Source organism: Pristis pectinata, chromosome 27 (assembly GCF_009764475.1).
Source record: "Pristis pectinata isolate sPriPec2 chromosome 27, sPriPec2.1.pri, whole genome shotgun sequence".
Taxonomy (NCBI): domain Eukaryota; kingdom Metazoa; phylum Chordata; class Chondrichthyes; order Rhinopristiformes; family Pristidae; genus Pristis; species Pristis pectinata.
Window position 1 is genome coordinate 16,962,605 of NC_067431.1, and position 18,393 is coordinate 16,980,997.

Consider the following 18,393-nt stretch of genomic DNA (forward strand, 5'->3'; position numbering starts at 1 on the left):
AGAATGCCTAAAACAATGCATGAATTTGTAATAACAACATACTGTCACAAGATTGGATAATTCAATACAGATTAATATTCAAACCTAGGCAAGTATTATTGTATAATATCGTATCTGGTTTGAGCTTTCTTCCAACAATTTTGTTTTGTGTTTATGGGGTGAAAAAAGCATTACCCTGTGGATGAACTAGAAATGTGCCCTTTTCAATGTTAAATAAGCAGAGGCTAAGGTTAAATAGAGTTTAATTATTGTCTTGCATTTGGTGTTCATTTCCTTTAAATGTCACGCTTCCTATTACGTCCTACCCAATGTCAGTGCCCCACAGTTTCACCCAGTGAGTTTCTCACAGGGTAAGAGGCAGAATCCTACGGAAATTATAAGGTTTTTGAATGGATTACATCCCAAATGAATGGTCAGGCCTGTGCTCCTGACACAGCTGTACTCTTTAAACATTTGTCGAACTAAAATAATCCAATCCTAGAACATCTGAGCATTCTGAAACTAATTAGTTGGAATGAATCTTAGTAACAGGAACTCTGCTTCCCTTCTGATACACAGGACGGAAAAATTGAGGACTTTCACAGCACTGGCAACACAATGGAGATTACAGGACTGAACCGAAATGACAGTGGTGTTTATGGCTGCAGAGTCCTGGACTTTGAGGTAGCAGAAGAAATTTCCAGCAACAAGACGGTAACAGTCAATTGTAGGTATATACTTTCTCTCCCCTTTTCCACTTCATTCTCACCCAAAAACTCCTAACAGTAATCCAATTCCATTAGTGCATCTGTGTTATTAGTGCTAAATCATTCCAGGTGGAATCTAAGTGGGGAGCAGGGGAGGGTTGGAGTTGGGATGGTGGAAAAGCTATCTTGCTGATATAATTGACTTCTAAAGTGTTTAAAGAGTTGGATTGTAACAGTAGTCATCTTACGTACTCTGGAATCCCCTCAAAATGTAAAAGAAGCAGATTGTGTTTCACTCTTGTAAGGAATATGAAGTACACATTCTGGATATGTACAAGAATATGGAACGTAAAAATGTTCAGAACAAATACACTTTAAAGATTTGATTAAGTTTCATGCACAAATTTTAAATTGGTAAATTGGTTTACTATTGTCACATGTACTGAGATACAGTGAAAAACTTTGTTTTGCATGCCATCCATACAGATCATTTCATTACATCAGTGCATTGAGGTAGTACAAATGAAAAACAATAACAGAATGCAGGATAAAGTGTTACAGTGAAAGTGCAGTGCAGGTAGACAATAAAATGCAAAGGCCAAGATGAAGTAGACTGTGAGGTCAAGAGTCCATCTTATCTTACTAGGGGACTATAACGGTGGGATAGATGCTGTCCTTGAGTCTGCTGGTATGAGCTTTCAGGCTTCTGCCCGATGTGAGGGGGGAGAAGAGAAAATGTCCAGTAATTGCCATGCATGAATAAATCAAGTGTAGGTGGTGGGGGCACTGGAAATAAAATAATTGTTCATTTGTTATCAGTTGTGATTAATATCTTTCTCGATGATGTGCAGGAAGGCTTTGTAAAGTGCAACTTTTGACCATTCTCAAAGACCTTGAGAGCTCCTTTATACTCAGATAATGGACTGACCACTGGTGTATGGTGGGGGGTTCCCTCTGGTTCACTATCATACCTTTGCAAAACTCAGCTATATAGTCAGAAGATACCAAGGGTATCTGTTCCAGTTGGTGAATTACAGCCACCCATATGTGGTTGTATAATGAGATGTGAGATTCTTGTTTCACCTGTTAATTAGGAGACGCAGTGCAGTTTAATCAAGAAAAAATGGTGATAGAACTTTTCTCCTTGTGCTCCTTTCAAACAGATCTGGATCCCATCATATTGAAACCAAAAGGTCCATACACTTTCACAGAGGGTGACACAAATGTAAGCATATCTTGTGAAGTGGAGGCTTCACAACAGACATCTGTGGTCTGGACAAAACCTAAGGTATGAATAAAGCTTCTAAAATGATGTGAAAAACCACCTTTGTAGTTAATTTCAATTCTGCAGAAAACGTAGAGCCACTTACATGTTTGTACTAATTCTTGTCTCTTTGAGTGTTTGATATAACAATGTAGGGAGCAGTTAAATCCATTCATAAAATATTGATTCTGGGAATGTTTTTTGGGATGGTATATACTAGTGTTGTGAGGCTGGAGCATGGACAGGGTCAGGGGCTGAAGATGTGAGCAGAGGTGTGTAAGGGCTGAAGTGAGTCTGTGGGAAGGTGGGAGGAGGTCAAAAAGCAATGGGTGAGATGGAAGGGGGAGAGGATCTATGATGCAGAGGGGTGGTGTCACGTTGTGGGAGTTTCATACTGTCTCTGTCTATCTATCTCTTTCTCTCTCTCAGTGTGTGTACGCGCGCGTGCACACACACACACACACACACGCACACACACATATGATATCCACACTGATTAGGGATTGCCATCCCGAAAATTTCCCTGTTTTCTGCTTACTCTGTACTCTGCTTACTGTCTAATATTCACCCCTCAGTGCATGCTAGAATAGCAGCCATATCCAGGAGCCCAAATTTTGAATATTTTATCTACTGTTATCCAGCCAGCCGATTGAAGCTTCAAGCTTTTCTCGACAGACTTGTCAAATGCAATTTGCCTGTCTTAAATCCATTTGGATTCCTCACAATCATAGTTAAATTTTCTATCTGTCCATAATGATAGATTCCAGCAATTATCCTCACACTGATATCAGGCTGATTGGTGCACGACTCCCTTTCCCCCTCTCTCTACTACCCTACATGTCGGCATACACTTGTCACCTTTTAATTCAGGGGGACTATTCTATAATCCAGGAAAAGTTAACACCAGTGGAACCACAGTCTCTAAAGAGGGCTCCTTGAACTCCCAGAATACAGGCCGTTAGGTCCAGGAGATTTATCAAGTTTTAATCCCAATTGTTATTGTCATGATATATTACAAACCTTAAATATTTTAAAGTTCTTAACTTTGCAGAATTTCTCATTCACTCTGTTATATTAATCATCTCTTTCAGAATACAGTCAGCTCTGGAAATTTGCTCAAACTGCCGGTAGTCAGATTTGATGACGCTGGAAACTACAGCTGTAAAGTTGCAGTTCCAGGTGTTCCAAACCTAAACCGGCAGAAAAACATCAGCATTGTGGTCACAGGTAAGAGCAGCCTGTCTGCAAAATCACTCCTGACGCATTATACAGCGTTAAGGTGGGAGGTTTGGAAGGAACTTGAGGGGGAATTTTTTTCACACGGAGTGTAATTGGAGTCTGGAATGCGCTACCGGAGGAGGTGGTGGAGGCAGATACTCTCACCACATTTGAGAAGTAACTAGGCAAATACTTGAGTCGCTAAGGATTAGAAGGCTACAGACCAAGTGCTGGTAAATGGGATCGGTATAGGTAGGTACAATGGGCAGCATGGAGGTGGAGGGCTGAAGGCCTGCTTCTGCGTTGTAGGACTCAATGAACATGTTCTAATACATTCTGCTTGACTCTGATAGGGTCCATGCCCCCTCCTGTAATATTTTGATATTCTCCACACACCTTAATTTAACACCCTGATATGTCTTAAAGCTCTTCTGATTATGGCCCATTTTCCTGCTAGAAAAGGAATGAGATTGAATACAGAGAGGGACCAGCTCTAACTTGGTTGGATAACTGGTCCAAATCCTACTATTCTCTTTCTGCTTAGACTCGCATGTTAAAATGGCTAAGATGCTGAGAGATGCTGGTACTAAAGAAATGTATTCCAACAGGAAAGGCTTGGGGAATAAATACAAGGTTGTATAAAGTTTGGTGTGTTGGTGCAGCAGCCCAAGGAGTTATTTAACTCTTGATTATTTCCTTCTGCAGGACCACCTCAAGTAAACTGTTTCAAGTGGACATTCCAGAAAAATGGACTCCATGTGAACCTGACATGTGTGTTCAAAGGTCATCCAATGCCAGAGGTTACATGTAATACAGAAAAGGAACCGGTATGTAAATAGTGAACAAGTCAGTTTGCATACAATGACTTCTGTGGCACCATTTGATGAGTTTGGAAAAGGCAGTGAATAAATACATGTCAAAGCCTGTCAAAGAATGAACAAGCTTCTCAAGGTGCCATATTTCAGACACACGCATTGAACAAGCACAACCAAAGTGCAGTGGGGAAGGGATTTATTTCTGACTAGTAAGGTTTATCCTAGGACGTGGGGTCACACAGGAAATTGCCACGCCAGGAATGAACCACATTCAGCAGTTTTGTGCTTTAACTGTGGTGGCACTTTCTTGAAAGTCTTTTGAAAATCCAAATATTCTGTTTACCCTTGTATACCCTGCAAGTTCCACCTCCAAAAGCTCATAATGGATTAGGCAACCACGATTTGTCTTTCACAAAAGGTGTCGACCCTGTCCAACCATAATTTTCTACGTGTCCTATTGCCATTTCCCTAACAGTAAGAAGCAATAATTCTCCCTTTTTCTAATGTCAAACAACTGGCTGTTGCTTCCCTGTTTTTTTTTGTCTCTTCTTAAACAGAGGGATTGTATTACTGCCTTCTAACCCATGTATAATTCTTTCATGTAGACACAAGACACAAGTCCTGTTGAAGGGTCTCAACCCCAAACATTGACTGTCCATTTCCCTCCACAGATGCTGCCTGACCCACTGAGTTCCTCCAGCTCCTTTGTGTGTTGCTCTATAATTCTTTCATGTCTGTTTCTCCGTATCTTCTGAAGCAGGTGTACCCATGATCAAATTTACTTTGAACAGTGGGTTCTGATGATATAAATTCCTTAAGAACTTTGAGAAGGAACCTTAAATATTGGACACTGAATTGTTTTCTTTGCTGTCACAGTTACTCAGTTTGGTTTTTATTGTGATAAGTTTGTGTTTTTGTTTCTTTGCATAGACATTAAGGTATCATAACCAAAAGAACTACGTTGTCAGTGAATTGATTCTACCACTCACAGCGGAGGAGCTGAAGTTGACATGTCGTGGTACCAATGTGTATGGCAGCATTTCTTACAACTCCACTGTGCAAGGAGGTGAGGATCTGATAACATGCTGTCCAGAAGTAGATCGAAGAGTGGGCACCAAGTGATGCCTTCTTCCCAAAAGTACCCCACGCAATTTTTCCCCTCCTCCTCTTAATGCCCTCATGATAGGGTACAGTTCCGTGGGCACTGTCACTCAGCACAGCCTTCCTTACATGGCTGTACTTTGTGTGTAAGCCTAGGCAACTATTGTAGGGACACTGCAAACATAGTGGCATTGCAACAGACCCAATCCTGTTCTTACCAAATAGCCACACTCATAATTTTAATGCAGGTAGCATGTGAATTGTAACATGGAGCAGGGACTAATTTTGTTCATGATGCTTTCTCCTGATGACTCTCTTTTACATTGCAGAGTCAGTGGCGGTTTCCACGAGTGGACCCTCTGCTGTTGGTAAGAATTAGTTATGTGGGGTTGATTTGTTCAGTTCATGCAACCTCAGTTCCATCTCAGTAGGTTCTCCGTGGAGCAAAGGAGGCTGAGGCATTCAAGTTCATGAATAGTTTTGACCATGTAAACAAGAGAAACTACAGTGGCAAAAGTATGATTTTTGCAGATTTAAGCGATTGCCAAAAGAACCAAAGGTGACATAAGGAAACAAAAACAGAAAAAGCTGGAAAAACTCAGCAGGTCAGGCAGCATCTGTGGAAACATTAACTGTTTCTCCTTCCACAGATGCTACTTGACCTGCTGAGTTTTTCCAGCATTTCCATATTTATTTGAGATTTCCAGTGTCTGCGGTTTTTAATTTTGAATGTTTCTCCTACCCAGAAGTTATTATTTGGAGCAATTTGCCTGAAAACTATATGAAATTATGAGAGGCATAGAAAGGGTAGATTGACTACCCTTGTTCCCAGAGTGAAGATGTCACATAACAGGGTGGCATCGCTTTAAGGTGAGAGGGGAAAAGTTTGAAGGAGATGTGCGAGGCAAGTTTTTTCTACACAGAGAGTGAGAGGTGCCTGGAACGGGCTGCCTGGGGAGGTGGTGGAAGCAGATACAGTAGCATGTTCAAGAGGCATCTAGACAGGCACATGAACAGGCAGGGAGTGGAAGGATATAGACCACATGCAGGCAGAAGGGATAAGGTTAATTTGGCATCATGGTCAGCAAAGACATCATGGGCTGAAGGGCCTGTTTCTGTACTGTTCTACAGGAGATATAATAGTAAAATTCAAAAGATTTGGATAAATACCAAAGGAGAAACAATACAGCATATTTAGAGTGGAATTAATTGTCCATCTCTTCCAAAGATGCAGTGCATCCACGATGAGCCGAATTGCTTTATTCCATGATGTATTACTCTATGATTCCAAGTTTCCTGCAAACATGATTTTCTTTAAATAGAAGCAGGGCATGGAAATAATCACATCAGGAAGCATCTGTGGAGAAAGAAACAGAAGTACACAGCCAGATCTGCTGAGTACTTCCAACATCTTCTGGTTTTATTTTGGTTTTGTCATTGTCTTAAAACTTAGCAATTCAGAAATGGGTGGGGGTGGGGGTGGGGGGTGGAGGGGGGAGTGCATGTGCAACATCCAAATTTCCAACAATGTGCTTTTTACATAGTGTTGGAAATCTTTGGTGACATGTCCATATTCTTTGGCAGTCTCATTGCAACAAAATTATTTCCAGTTTAGAGGATCTCCCTGAAGACTTTCTGCACACATTGTCCATCAAACCTCTGAGCTATTCGGAAGATCTGTGATTAGCTAAATACAGCAAATGTTAGGTGCGCAGACCAGGGCAGGGAGAATGCCAGATCACTGGGTTGGCTTCATATCCTGCAGAATGGTACTGCAGCAAAATGAGGTGATTTGAAGAGCAGATTTACTTCAATTTGCTTTGCATTATGATAGATGCAATTCACTTTCTACCTTTTAAACTTGTTTTCAAACTTATTAAAGATTCATTGTGATGACAATGAAAAGCTAATGAATATTGAATATAGTGCAAGGGGGCAAATAGTTGACTGGCTTGTATTTAAGTTCAGTGCTATGTCCATTGATATGTTCAGATAGTGTAGCCCATGTCTCTACTGCTGCTATAATGCAGTTGGCATTAGTAAAAATGCAGTGTCATTTAGCACTTCAAGCCAAAATCCTATTGACCTACAGGACCAGCTTGTATATCAGTTAAGTTGCTGCACAAATAATCAGAAAGTTGTTTGCTTGCAGTTTATTTATGACGTCCCTTTTCTGTACTTGGTGCTTGTTATTTGAGCACATTCCCAATGGGCTGCTGTTTTCTACAGCTCATCCTATGTTTCCTGTTCCATTTAATCAGTTTATTGATCAGCACCTGTGTAACTCCCTCCTCATCATCTCGTCATTCTCTGCCGTCACAGATTGCACTCTGTTGGAAGACACAGCCTCTTTCAGCCAGAAATAGTGCAGCCATTGATTTCTTCACTGCAGCATTGTAAAGGAGGAGTGGCAGACATTCTCAGCTGGTGGAATCTGATTATGCATGGAACATTGGAATCTTGCTCATGCATGGAACATTGGAATCTTGCTCTGTGCTTATCTTTAATTAGGAAATTCATGACCCAGACCACCAAAGAATTCAAGAAGCATTCTCTTGCTATTCTTCTAAATTCTTCAGAGTTTTTTTCCTGAATTCAATCCATTTTGAAAGACTTGCAGAAAGAATTCTTTATCAATGACAATTTATCACATATTTACAGACTCTCTCTAAAATTAAAGCAGTTAAAACCACAATGAAACAATAATGCACAAAAGTACAAGCTTTGCAAACTTAACACCTCTACTCTGCTCACTCCACCACTGGGATCCCAAGGGTTGGGTTTGGGGAAGGCTGGGGGTGGTGCTGGGGTGAGGTTGATGTGTAGCCAGAGGCAGGTCAGCAGAGGAGGCAAGTTTGTAACTTAAATAGCACCTCCTCCTTCTCATTCTTTGTGTCACCTTTTACAAGAGGTCCCCTTTAAGTAAGACTAAAGCAGGTCTCTTGTTCACAGTGATGACGTCCCACAACAGTTATGCATGTGTGAACTTTGTGAAATTGGCTCCAGGCATGTGTTGCAGATCATTGCACCCTTCTGCATGTCAGGCACCTCCACATGGGACCAAGAAGCAAACTCCTAAACTTCATAAATGGTGCAGATTGGGTTTCCGATTAAATTCTTCTGCATAGTTCATAGAAACATTGTGCTGTAGGATAGTATATTATTCACAGCCTCAGAAATACAATGGGTTGGATTCCTACCCAAAGGTTTCATGTTCATTGGGTGCCTTCAGACTTCAGTTGTTGAAGAGGGTGCATTTTGATTTGCAACAGAGCAGCCGACAGCGGTACTAGTGCACTTGTGCAAGGAAGGACTGGTGAGTGCCAGCTCTGGCACTGGGCAGCACGTACTGTATAATACCAGGGTCAGAGATCCTGGTGTGTCTGGTCTGGTTCTTGGACAGTTCATGTGGTTCAGTTAGAAACTTGAGGAAAAAATGGGCCGTTCAAGCAGATTCTATTGCATCAACCATTCTTCTGTTGGTCTAGATATGTCTCGAGCGAAGAGAAGTGGTGGAGTGGTGATTGTCGTCATCATCGTGTGCATTCTACTTTTTGCCATCCTGGGTGCTGTTCTCTATTTCCTCTACAAAAAAGGAAAGATACCCTGTGGCCGTTCAGGCAAACAAACCATGTGAGTCTTCCTGATGTTGTTAGTGTGCATGCATGTGTGTATCTGCACACCGAGAGAGAGAGAGAGAGAGAGAGAGTCTGCATTTGCATGAGTGTGCTTGTGTCTGTCTGCATGTGCATGTGTGTCCGTGTGTGCGTGCGTGTGTGTGTGTGTGTGTGTGTGTGTGTGTGTGTGTGTGTGTGTGTGTGTGTAAGAGGCAGTGAATGTAAGAAATCACGTGTTTGGACATGTACTGGCTTACAAATGTCCAAATCTTGGTTTGCATGTATAATTCTGCATTTAGTCAATTCCTGATCGTCCAGGGTAATGGAAGGGAGTGCCAGGTAATATAAAAGGCATAAGATATTTTGCACAACAAAGACTGAGCAGTGTGACTCAAGATGATTTCTCAGCTGAACTGAGTGAGTATCATGACTAAACGTGTTCCAGTCTGGAGAATGGCCATCTGTCCCAGGCCTATAGTTGACTGGAGAGTGGCCGTCTGTCCTGGGGCTATAGTCATCTGGAGATGGGCCGTCTGTCTTAGGGTTATAGTTGTCTGGAGATGGGCCATCTGTCCCGGGGTTATAGTCATCTGAAGAGTGGCCACCTGTCTCAGGAAGGCATCTTGTGGGGATGAATGGAGGCCAAATCTTGGGACAATACATGTGGGGTTTGGGGCAGCAGGATTAATACATATCCTGGATGAACCACTGCTGGCTAATCTAGAATTGACTATTTTCCATGTACACAGCCAAATTTGGCCAGATAGTTGAGTGATTTGCATTGTGTGTGCTCATGTCTGCATTGGCCTTTAATATGCAGAGGATTGCATGTTTGTGACTCTGGCCAATGTCATTATTTCAGTTTGGCCCAGGTAATACTGGCCAGCCACTGGTGAAGTAACTAAGTACTGTTTGACTTGCTTAGCTCACAACCTGAAACTCACGAGAACATTGTGGTAGAAGCAAAGAATGACCAGAAGGTTCCGGAGGAAACTGTGCTTCTGCAAGGAGTCAATGGAGAGAAGAAGCCACCCAACTATCAGGTTAGGGAACTAAAATACCTGTGCCTTCCTGCGAGGTATTGTTTTGATCTGCACTGGTAGATGTATGTGTAAGGGTGTGTGTGTATGGATTCATGATCCAAGACATAGCCATGATCAGGTGTGTGTACCATTCTGGATCAATACACACACGTGTATTCTCACTCTAGAATGGTACTTGTTCTTATTGATTCCAATATTGGGCAGGTGTGTGTACTCACTGATGTTCATACCCACTCAAGATCAGTGACTACGAGGAGACTATGAGGAGTGCCCAGTCTAGATCTAGAGCTGTGGGCAAGTGTGTGCACTCATAAGAGATCCATACCCTCTCAGGTATAAGTCTCCAGGCTACAGGTATGTTTAATTATTCCAGTATCTGTGTACTGGTGCATGCCCCTAAACTGTATCTGTGCATATGCAGCAAGTAATTATGAAGACTAATCAATAAAGATGGAAGTGGCTGTACAATATCATGGTTGATAATGGGATTACTCTGACATCTTCTTGCTCTTGTAGTGACTGCAAAGCAGAAACAAGGCAACCTTGTGGCTTGGTCTGAGGAACTGATTACTCCTGAAAAGTCTTTTCCCTTTGGATCCCCATATTTTGTGTCAGTTTCGATTCTGTGGTGGGGGTTACCGGAGGAGGATGCACACTGCGCTGCAAAACAACGTTTACTGCCCTTGGTATCTAAACTTAAATGTAGGGGTGTGATGAAGAAGTTTCTAACTGAAACAAAAATTGACCATGTGTCTGAAGGCCTTGCACTGCAGGGAGATTTAAATGATCAATTTGGCAGAGAAGTGGTGAATGGAACTTAAGCCAGAGAATTGCGAAGCAATGCCTTTGGGGAAGTGCAGCAAGGCAAGGGCACAAACAACAGTTGGCACAGCTAATAAAGTTGCTACCTCACAGCTCGAGTGACCTGGGTTTAATCCTGACCTCCAGTACTGTCTGTGTGGAGTTTGCACACTCTCCCTGCGACTGAATGGGTTTCCCCCCACATCCCAAAGATGAGCAGGCTGCTAGGTTAATTGGCCCCTGTAAACTGGGGACAACAAAATAACGAGTTCAGTGTAATGCGTGCCTACCGGTCAGCACAGATTCGATGGGCTGAAGGGACCTGTTTCTGTGCTGTGTGGCTCTGAACAAATGAAGGATATTAGGTGGTGGGGAACAACAAAGGGACCTTCGAGTTCACATCCAAAGATCCTTCAAAAGTAGGAGGACAGTTAAAAAAAGGTGGCTTTATAAAGACATAAAATGTGAAACATTGGAGGTTATGCTAGAACTGTATACAACACTGTGTAAACACAGCTTGCATATAGTTCTGGTCACCACACTGCGGGAAGGACGTGATTGTACTGGAGAGGGTGTAGAGGAGATTTTCAAGGATGTTGCCAGGAGTGGAAAATTTTATCCTGGGGAAAGGTTGAATAAGCTGGGTTTGTTTTCTTCGGAAGAGTGAGAGCTGAGGGGAGTCTTGATTATGAGGGGTCCAAACAGAGAAAAGATCTCTTTTCCACAGCAGAGGAGTCAGAAACCAGAAGGGCTGGAGTTAACGTCATTGGTAAGAGGATTAAGAGGAACACAAGGGCATTTTTTTCACTCAATGAGTGTCAGAGGCAGAAACAGTCACTATACTTAAAATGGATGTATACTTAAAGAACTAAGACCAGCAGGGCTGGTAGGTGGGGGTTAGGTTGGAGACTGACATGGATATGACAGACTGAATGGCCTCCTGAGTTACTAATTTTTCCATAATTAAGTGTCTGGGGCATTGAGTTTATTTTCTCTCTGAGCTCCACCACAACCCTCTGGGGAATCATCAGAGTCCTTGCCACAAATAGCTTTTTGTTGGCTAAGAAAACGGAGTAAAAATATTAAAATGGAATGAAACTACAGATCAGTCACAGTGATCTAATTAAATGTGGAGCAGATTCAAGCAACTGAAGAGCCTTGTTTTGTTCCTATGTGCACGTTTCACCAGTCAGTTGTGTGCTTATTGTAACCCAGGAGCAAGACACTGTTAATATGTTGGTATTGTTTTCCCTTGTTTTTCTGGAGTGAAGGGAGAGGCAGGAAGATGCAGACCTGCAGAATGAAGAGAAGTAATCAGTGCTTCCAGCTTGTGCCTGACCGCACAGATATGACAGTAACGTGAAATCTTCTTGCCTTTACAAATGCTGCATATGCTCCTACACTGAAGCGATTCCAACCAATACTGGAGACTTTCCTTCACTGGAAACAGCGAAACACCTTTCCAAAAGGAACACATGGCCTCTCAATCTCCACTATCGACCAGGGTCCTGATGTTTTGTTTGACCTCTGTCAGTGGAATCCGCCCTTGGATACAAACATCTGTACATTATTGCTTTGTCACACCAGCAGTTACAGAGTACAAAAACACCTGATCACAACAGGTCTCCTTGAGATATTCAAAAAGAAAACGTGTTTACTTTTCTGCACAATTCATATGAATCCCGTCAGTTTAAACCAATTGGAAATTCTGGATGAATAATGGGAATATAAAGAAATATCGAGATTTGAAATGCCTGCTCTTGAGAAGGTAATTTTAGACCCCATCCTGGAAGTCCAATCTGTAACAGACAAACATTTTCATTTTCCACATGACTCATCATGAGTTGAGTGAATTATTGTAAAATTTAGTCATTAGTTAAGAGATTAATGTTCAGAGAGATGAAGTCAGTGCATTTCTTTTTGTTTCAAATCGATATTCCCAGTTCTGCAAACAAATAACGATAAAAGTACTTCTGTAGGATCATTAATCAGTCCCTAGCATATCACTGCCAGGCTAAGTTACAATGATTCCAGTTGGTGACACAGAGCAATAGGGACAGGTTTATTGATGGGAGAGGATTTCTAGTTGACTAATTAATCCCACATTGCTTTGTAGCAAGAAACTTTGACTTTAGATCAGGAATTCTTTTGCATATTTACAGGATCTGATTCTGTTCCACAGGGAAGGGCTTTCTGTCAGAATATCAATGACTCATTGAGTCTGACGTTTACTGTCCAAAGATTTCAAACTAAGTCCACTTTGGTGGGATTCTTCCACAGCTTCGTACCCATCCGGCTTTTCCTCCAAATTGAAATTCTGTGTATTATGATCTGAGATTTGATTGAAGTACAGAATTGAAATGAGAATGATCTCATCACCATCTTCATTGTCACAAACACAGATCATCAACTAATGTCTTCACTAGCACAGGGCCCATGTTTCTGTTGATTGGTTGATCTTACATTTCTGTGAATTGAAAGGTCTATGTTTCTACACATCCAGGGTCTGTAACCCATTGTCACTTCACATACTTCCTTCAATCATAAGCTGCTTATTAATTGAAACATTTAATTTTTAACAAGTGAACTTTTACTCTTGGATAGGACTCTGAATTTTATTTTTGTACATGTTACAGTAAGTTTGATGGGCAGAATGCAGCTGTCTGACGCAGCGGTGCAAGAATAGCTGGAAGGTGTCTTCGCTATAAATGAGCAGAAGATGTGCAGTAGAACGTAGGGCTCTCATTATTATAAACTTGCAGGACACATTCTTGTAGACCATGTAGTTCAGCCGAGGACAAGTTAGCAGTTCCTGTCCATTTGTTTGGAGGGCCCACACTTCATGTGCATTGTGTTCCCAGCTTAGCTTGTGAAGAGTTTGTTGTATATAGATTAACAAGAATAAACTTTAGCGAATCCTCTTGTTGCCTTTTGTAGGCCAGGTCTTTGGTAGTCAGCAACACTGAAAGCAGTAACTTGGACTTCACCGCTTAAACAATAGTTGGGCGTGTGTTATATTCTCCAAACACTGACTATCTTTCGGCTCCCTTTGACGAGAGAGGCAATGTTACAAATCTGCAGCTGATCACAGCCTCACTCTGAGTGGCCCTGAGAGGAAATCAAATATTATCACCTGGTGCACAGGGGAATGCTGCATAGGATTCGGCAGTCAGAGGTCAACTGTGCATAGTTAACTGCCAGGACTATTTGGTGAAGATAGGTTATCAGGGGGCATGCGTATGTGTCAGGAGAAGGAAGAGCTGAAGAGTTTCATTGAAAAGTTTTTTTTTCCGAAAGCTGAATGTTTTTCAACTCTCCCACTGTTGGTTTGCCCAGTTGACAATCCAGTACTGTTGAACTCTAGTAGACAGAACACTAGTGATCAGAACACTCTGTAGGTCAGATGATCCTAGTCAAACTTGGAGAGGAGTTATGGTGTAATTTTTGACACTGACCACAGCTCATGAAGACCTGACCTGCATTCGCCACCCATTAGACTGCACTTCACTTCCTGCCCAGTACCTGCAAAATGTCATGCAATGATAACTCTGAACGGGTTCTTCATGGTCACTCCATCAATGGAGAAACTTCTTTGAAGCTCATCTATGAGATGCAATCTATCCCTCTATGCATCCAGTCAGACTGATAAGAGTTCCATTCTGGATTTGAAAAGTTAAGGAAAAATATAGGAGCAATATAGAGAGATGCTCTTTTGAGTACTGTGTCATCATTACACAGCCACAATGCAGCTCCCTCTATCTGACTCATTCACAATGGAACCTGTAAAAATGTTAACACATTCTATGCCTCGCTTTGTTAACCTGCTCTTGTTTGTTACTTGTGTTGAAACTTCCATAATATTGCTTAGACACTGAAGCTGCATCTATGTATAAGTAGTTAAAATTATATTGGATCAGTTTAAACTGCTGCAAAGAAATAACAGATTCACAGAGGTTCTTTAGAAGTAAAAGGATTGCTCCTGAATGATTAATTTTTGGGGCTGTTCTGGGTATGTGGGTATTATTCAATCTTGGAGTCTATGAAGCAACTCAGTTTCTTTTCTTGGGCAGCTGGCTGTCACAATGAATGAGGCATCCTCACCATGTTTAAGACGCTGCAAACCACATTACCGAGAATCCCCCACAGACAGTCGTTTGCCTGAAGTGGCTTTTATCATCTCTTCCTGAGAACCTTCAGCGGAGGATGGTGGAACCAAAACTCAGGAAACTACAGGTGATAGTAGAATTTAATCATCCAACCAGGACAACACGTTCTGCAAGAACCACCCAGTTATTATAGACTCAAATGTTTATATAGCTGAGTGCAAAGAACATCACTAGATTCCATGACTGGGGTAGAAGAATAAGGTCAAGTCACTGGACGGCACAGTGGCACAGCAATTAGGGCTGCTGCCTCACAGCACCAGCGAACAGGGTTCAATCCAGACCTCCAGTGCTGTCTGTGTGGAGTTTGCACGTTCTCCCTGTGACAGCAAAGGTTTCCTCCCACATCCCAAAAAACGTGCAGGTTGGTAGGTTAATTGGCCACTGTAAATTGTCTCTAACATGTAGATAAGTGGTAGAATCTGGGGAGAATAAAATGGGTTAGGGTAGGATTAGTGTAAAAATGGGAGTTTGATGGTTGGCGTAGACTTGGTGGGCCGAAGGGCCTGTTTTTGAGCTGTATCTTTCCATGACTCTACGTAGAATCATTTAATTTTTGGTTAGTACTGAACACAACAAGGCAAGTATATCATTGGGTTTGGGGTAAACTGTTCTCCACAATTGGGAGTTACAAAGTCACCATCCGTCAACGAGTGGACGTGTGCAAGTTCCTCTGCACTGTGTTTTATAAGGCTTCTCTGCACGTATGGAACTTGCGTTTGGGATCAAACACACAACTGAGATTTACATCCACTGCAACTGTAAAAATTGTTTGTTTTATTATGTGATGAAGAAAATGCCAAATAAAAATATTGTTGCAAATTTCCAATATAATTTGTAGCATTCTGCAATCTAATAGAACATTCCTTTGGATAAAATAAACCCAGAGATCCTTTGCCTGAAGATGTGCAGTTCCTTTGTCATACATGCATGTTACAATTAGTAAATCAACCAAGGGGGGTGGGATTGAATTTTGTCAGTGGTGGCCACACTTCTACCTTCCCTTCACATTGGGTTTGACGACTTGGCCTTTTCCAAACTACGTATTGAGAGAGAAAAGTTGCTCAAGTCCACTGCATTATCAGCAGAACTGGATGTGACATCAACATAATTAAGAATCGAACATGGCTTTTGCAGGATTGATCCAAATGGTGCCTCAGGTTAAAGGCACAAAGCTGACTGGGAAGATGGATGAGGAGGGAGGCATGGGGTGGATAAAAAGTTGTCAGAACTAATAAGAAATATTTTGTGTCATTTAAAGTCCTTAACATTATCAAATCCAAGTAGTTCTGCTAGAACACATATTTCTCTAACGTGAATTGGTTATAACACCATTGATGGATTAGGGAACACTATTTGCATTACACAGGGTGCATTGGTTATAGTGCAGTCACGATTGGGAAAACTTGATTAAATCTGTGCTTTGAAGGCAACTACAACCTCTTCTGCTATAACACAACTTTTTATACATGTAACTAACATGTTATAGCAGAACTACCTGTAGGTACCAGATGTATCCATTGGTCTATTCTTGAACTGCAATACTGATTGTGAAATTGGCCATAGAACCCCAGTTAGGGAAGGAGTAATCATCCAGGATTTACTCTTCCCTCTCAAAAGATCTTTACCGTGAAATGTATGTGGTTCCAGATAAATCCAGAAAAGGGCTTGGATTTAAATACAACCTTGCCACCTCACCCTCACCTCGCGTAAACCCCAATCAGAGAAAAGATTGTTTACACAGGAGATAATGAAACCCGTAAAATGATAACTGGCGAGAAGCAATGGGTGTGAAGAAAGCCAAAGATATTTATAAATATTGAAACTCACTATAAATGGGGTGTTACCTCTTTTAAAAGTTTTGCATTCTAATTAACTGCATCTTTGCTTACAAGGGAGAGAAATCTTGCCTTAATTTTCTTACAAAGCACTCGTTCATCTGTGTAGTCATCTGAGTTGGTTCCAAAGGAATTTAGCCTGAACTTGCAGTCCCAGAGCTGAATGGGATTCTTTCTTCCTAAAATGTTCATCAGCCATTCAAGAAGTAGAAACCCCTGCCTTTTGGCAGCAGAATGATTTTTCCGAAGACAGAGAGTCTCTAGGTTTCAAGGGATGGAGGAGCAAGAATTAAACAGGCAAAAATTCATGTATGTTTCAATCCCAAACCAGGTCCAAACAAAGATCATTAACATTAAATGATTTCTTAAAATTGAGTTATAAAAAAATTGTTGCAACAATTTGAAGGAAAGACTAAATCTTTATATCTATTGCTAAAGCTGATGCTCTCTACTGTCTCACTGGCAGTTTCACTTGTGATGTACAATTAATTTAGACTATAATCCCCCAATTTCAGTAAGTTGAACACAAGAAAATGGCAAAAGTAAGCCACCTGGCCCCTTAAGCCTGCCCTGCTATTCAATATGATCACAACTGATCTACCCTGGGCCTCAGCTACTCCTCAGTTACAGTTCCCCACAGTTCTAATTTCCCTTATCTTTCAAAAATGTATCTACCTCTTTAAAAAACCTCAAGTGATCCAGCCTTCACAACCCTCCAGGGTAGACAATTACCCTCTGTGCAAAGAAATTTTTATGTATCCTACTTTGAAATGACTGCCCTTTATTTCCTTGTCCCTCCGGTGGAAACATCTCAACATCTACCATCATGCCGCCTTACAATCTTACATGTTTCAAACAGATTATCCCTCATTCTTCTAAACTCCAAAGAATAAAGATCCAATCTCTTCAGCTGCTTGTGGTAGGACAATCCTCTCAGGATAAACCTGGTAAACAATGATATTCAATAAAACTTCCCTATCTATTCCCAAAGTCCCAGCAGTTCCTGGCTTTTTCCTTCCATGTTCAATCTTGAATTATTTTCATTCTAAACAATGCTATTATTACTGACTAAATTTGGATAACTTCAAGTCTAGTTGAATAACTTTCCTTTCCATGGGACTGTTGTTACTACTACAATATGTTTAGGTCATTTATTTTAAGCAAGCCCATTACTTATGTGAGGAGTGTATTACGCAGGAACAGACAAAAGGAATTCCATCACATACAAAACTTTTAACCTTGTTTTCAATTCAATGTTACACAGATAAGATTATTTCCCAATTTTATTTGACTGCCTTTCCCACTACCCCAACTGTATTCTATTCAGCTGTGGGACATGGACATTGCACTTTATTAAGAAAGCAAAGTATTGCACATGCTAGAAATATGAGATAAAAGCAGAAAATGTTGGAACTTCTCACTGAGCCTGGAAGCATCTGTGGAGAGAAGCAGTTAACATTTCAGATTGAGAAAAAGTTATCAACCTCAAACCTTAACTTTCTCTACAGATGCTGCCTGATCTATTGTATATTTTCAGCATTTTCTCCTTATATTCCACTGTTCATCATCCTGCCCTGAAACTGGCTATTTCAGAAACCAGATGTGCCAACCAGTTGTAGTGGATCTGAAGTTCCACATAACTAGACCGGGTTAAGGATGGCAGGCTTCCTTTCTCAAACATTAGTGAACTAGATAGGCGTTTATGACAAGCTGGTAATTTCATGGTCACAATTACTGCTAATTAAACCCATCAGGTTTGACAAGTTCTAAAATAACTTAAATTCCTCAGTGACTTGGCTGGGATTCCGTTTTGTGTCTCTTGACCTTTAGTTGTAAGATTATTTGTT

At 41.3% G+C, this 18,393-nt stretch overlaps 1 protein-coding gene across 2 annotated transcripts; it reads left to right on the forward strand.

Moving 5' to 3' along the window:
• The first annotated feature begins 420 nt into the window (after positions 1 to 420).
• Positions 421 to 15,598, forward strand: LOC127583656 (cell surface glycoprotein MUC18-like). Of its 2 annotated transcripts, none has more exons than XM_052039859.1 (9): positions 421 to 706; positions 1,850 to 1,974; positions 3,042 to 3,177; positions 3,874 to 3,995; positions 4,914 to 5,049; positions 5,414 to 5,452; positions 8,573 to 8,717; positions 9,627 to 9,744; positions 11,812 to 15,598. In XM_052039859.1, exons 1-9 carry the CDS (start codon positions 598 to 600, stop codon positions 11,812 to 11,814), a joined length of 933 nt encoding a protein of 310 aa, XP_051895819.1. In that variant the 5' UTR covers positions 421 to 597; the 3' UTR covers positions 11,815 to 15,598. The 2 variants fall into 2 exon arrangements, with proteins under 2 accessions (XP_051895819.1, XP_051895818.1); XM_052039858.1 differs by having other exon boundaries at positions 11,817 to 15,598.
• Positions 15,599 to 18,393: the final 2,795 nt, after the last annotated feature.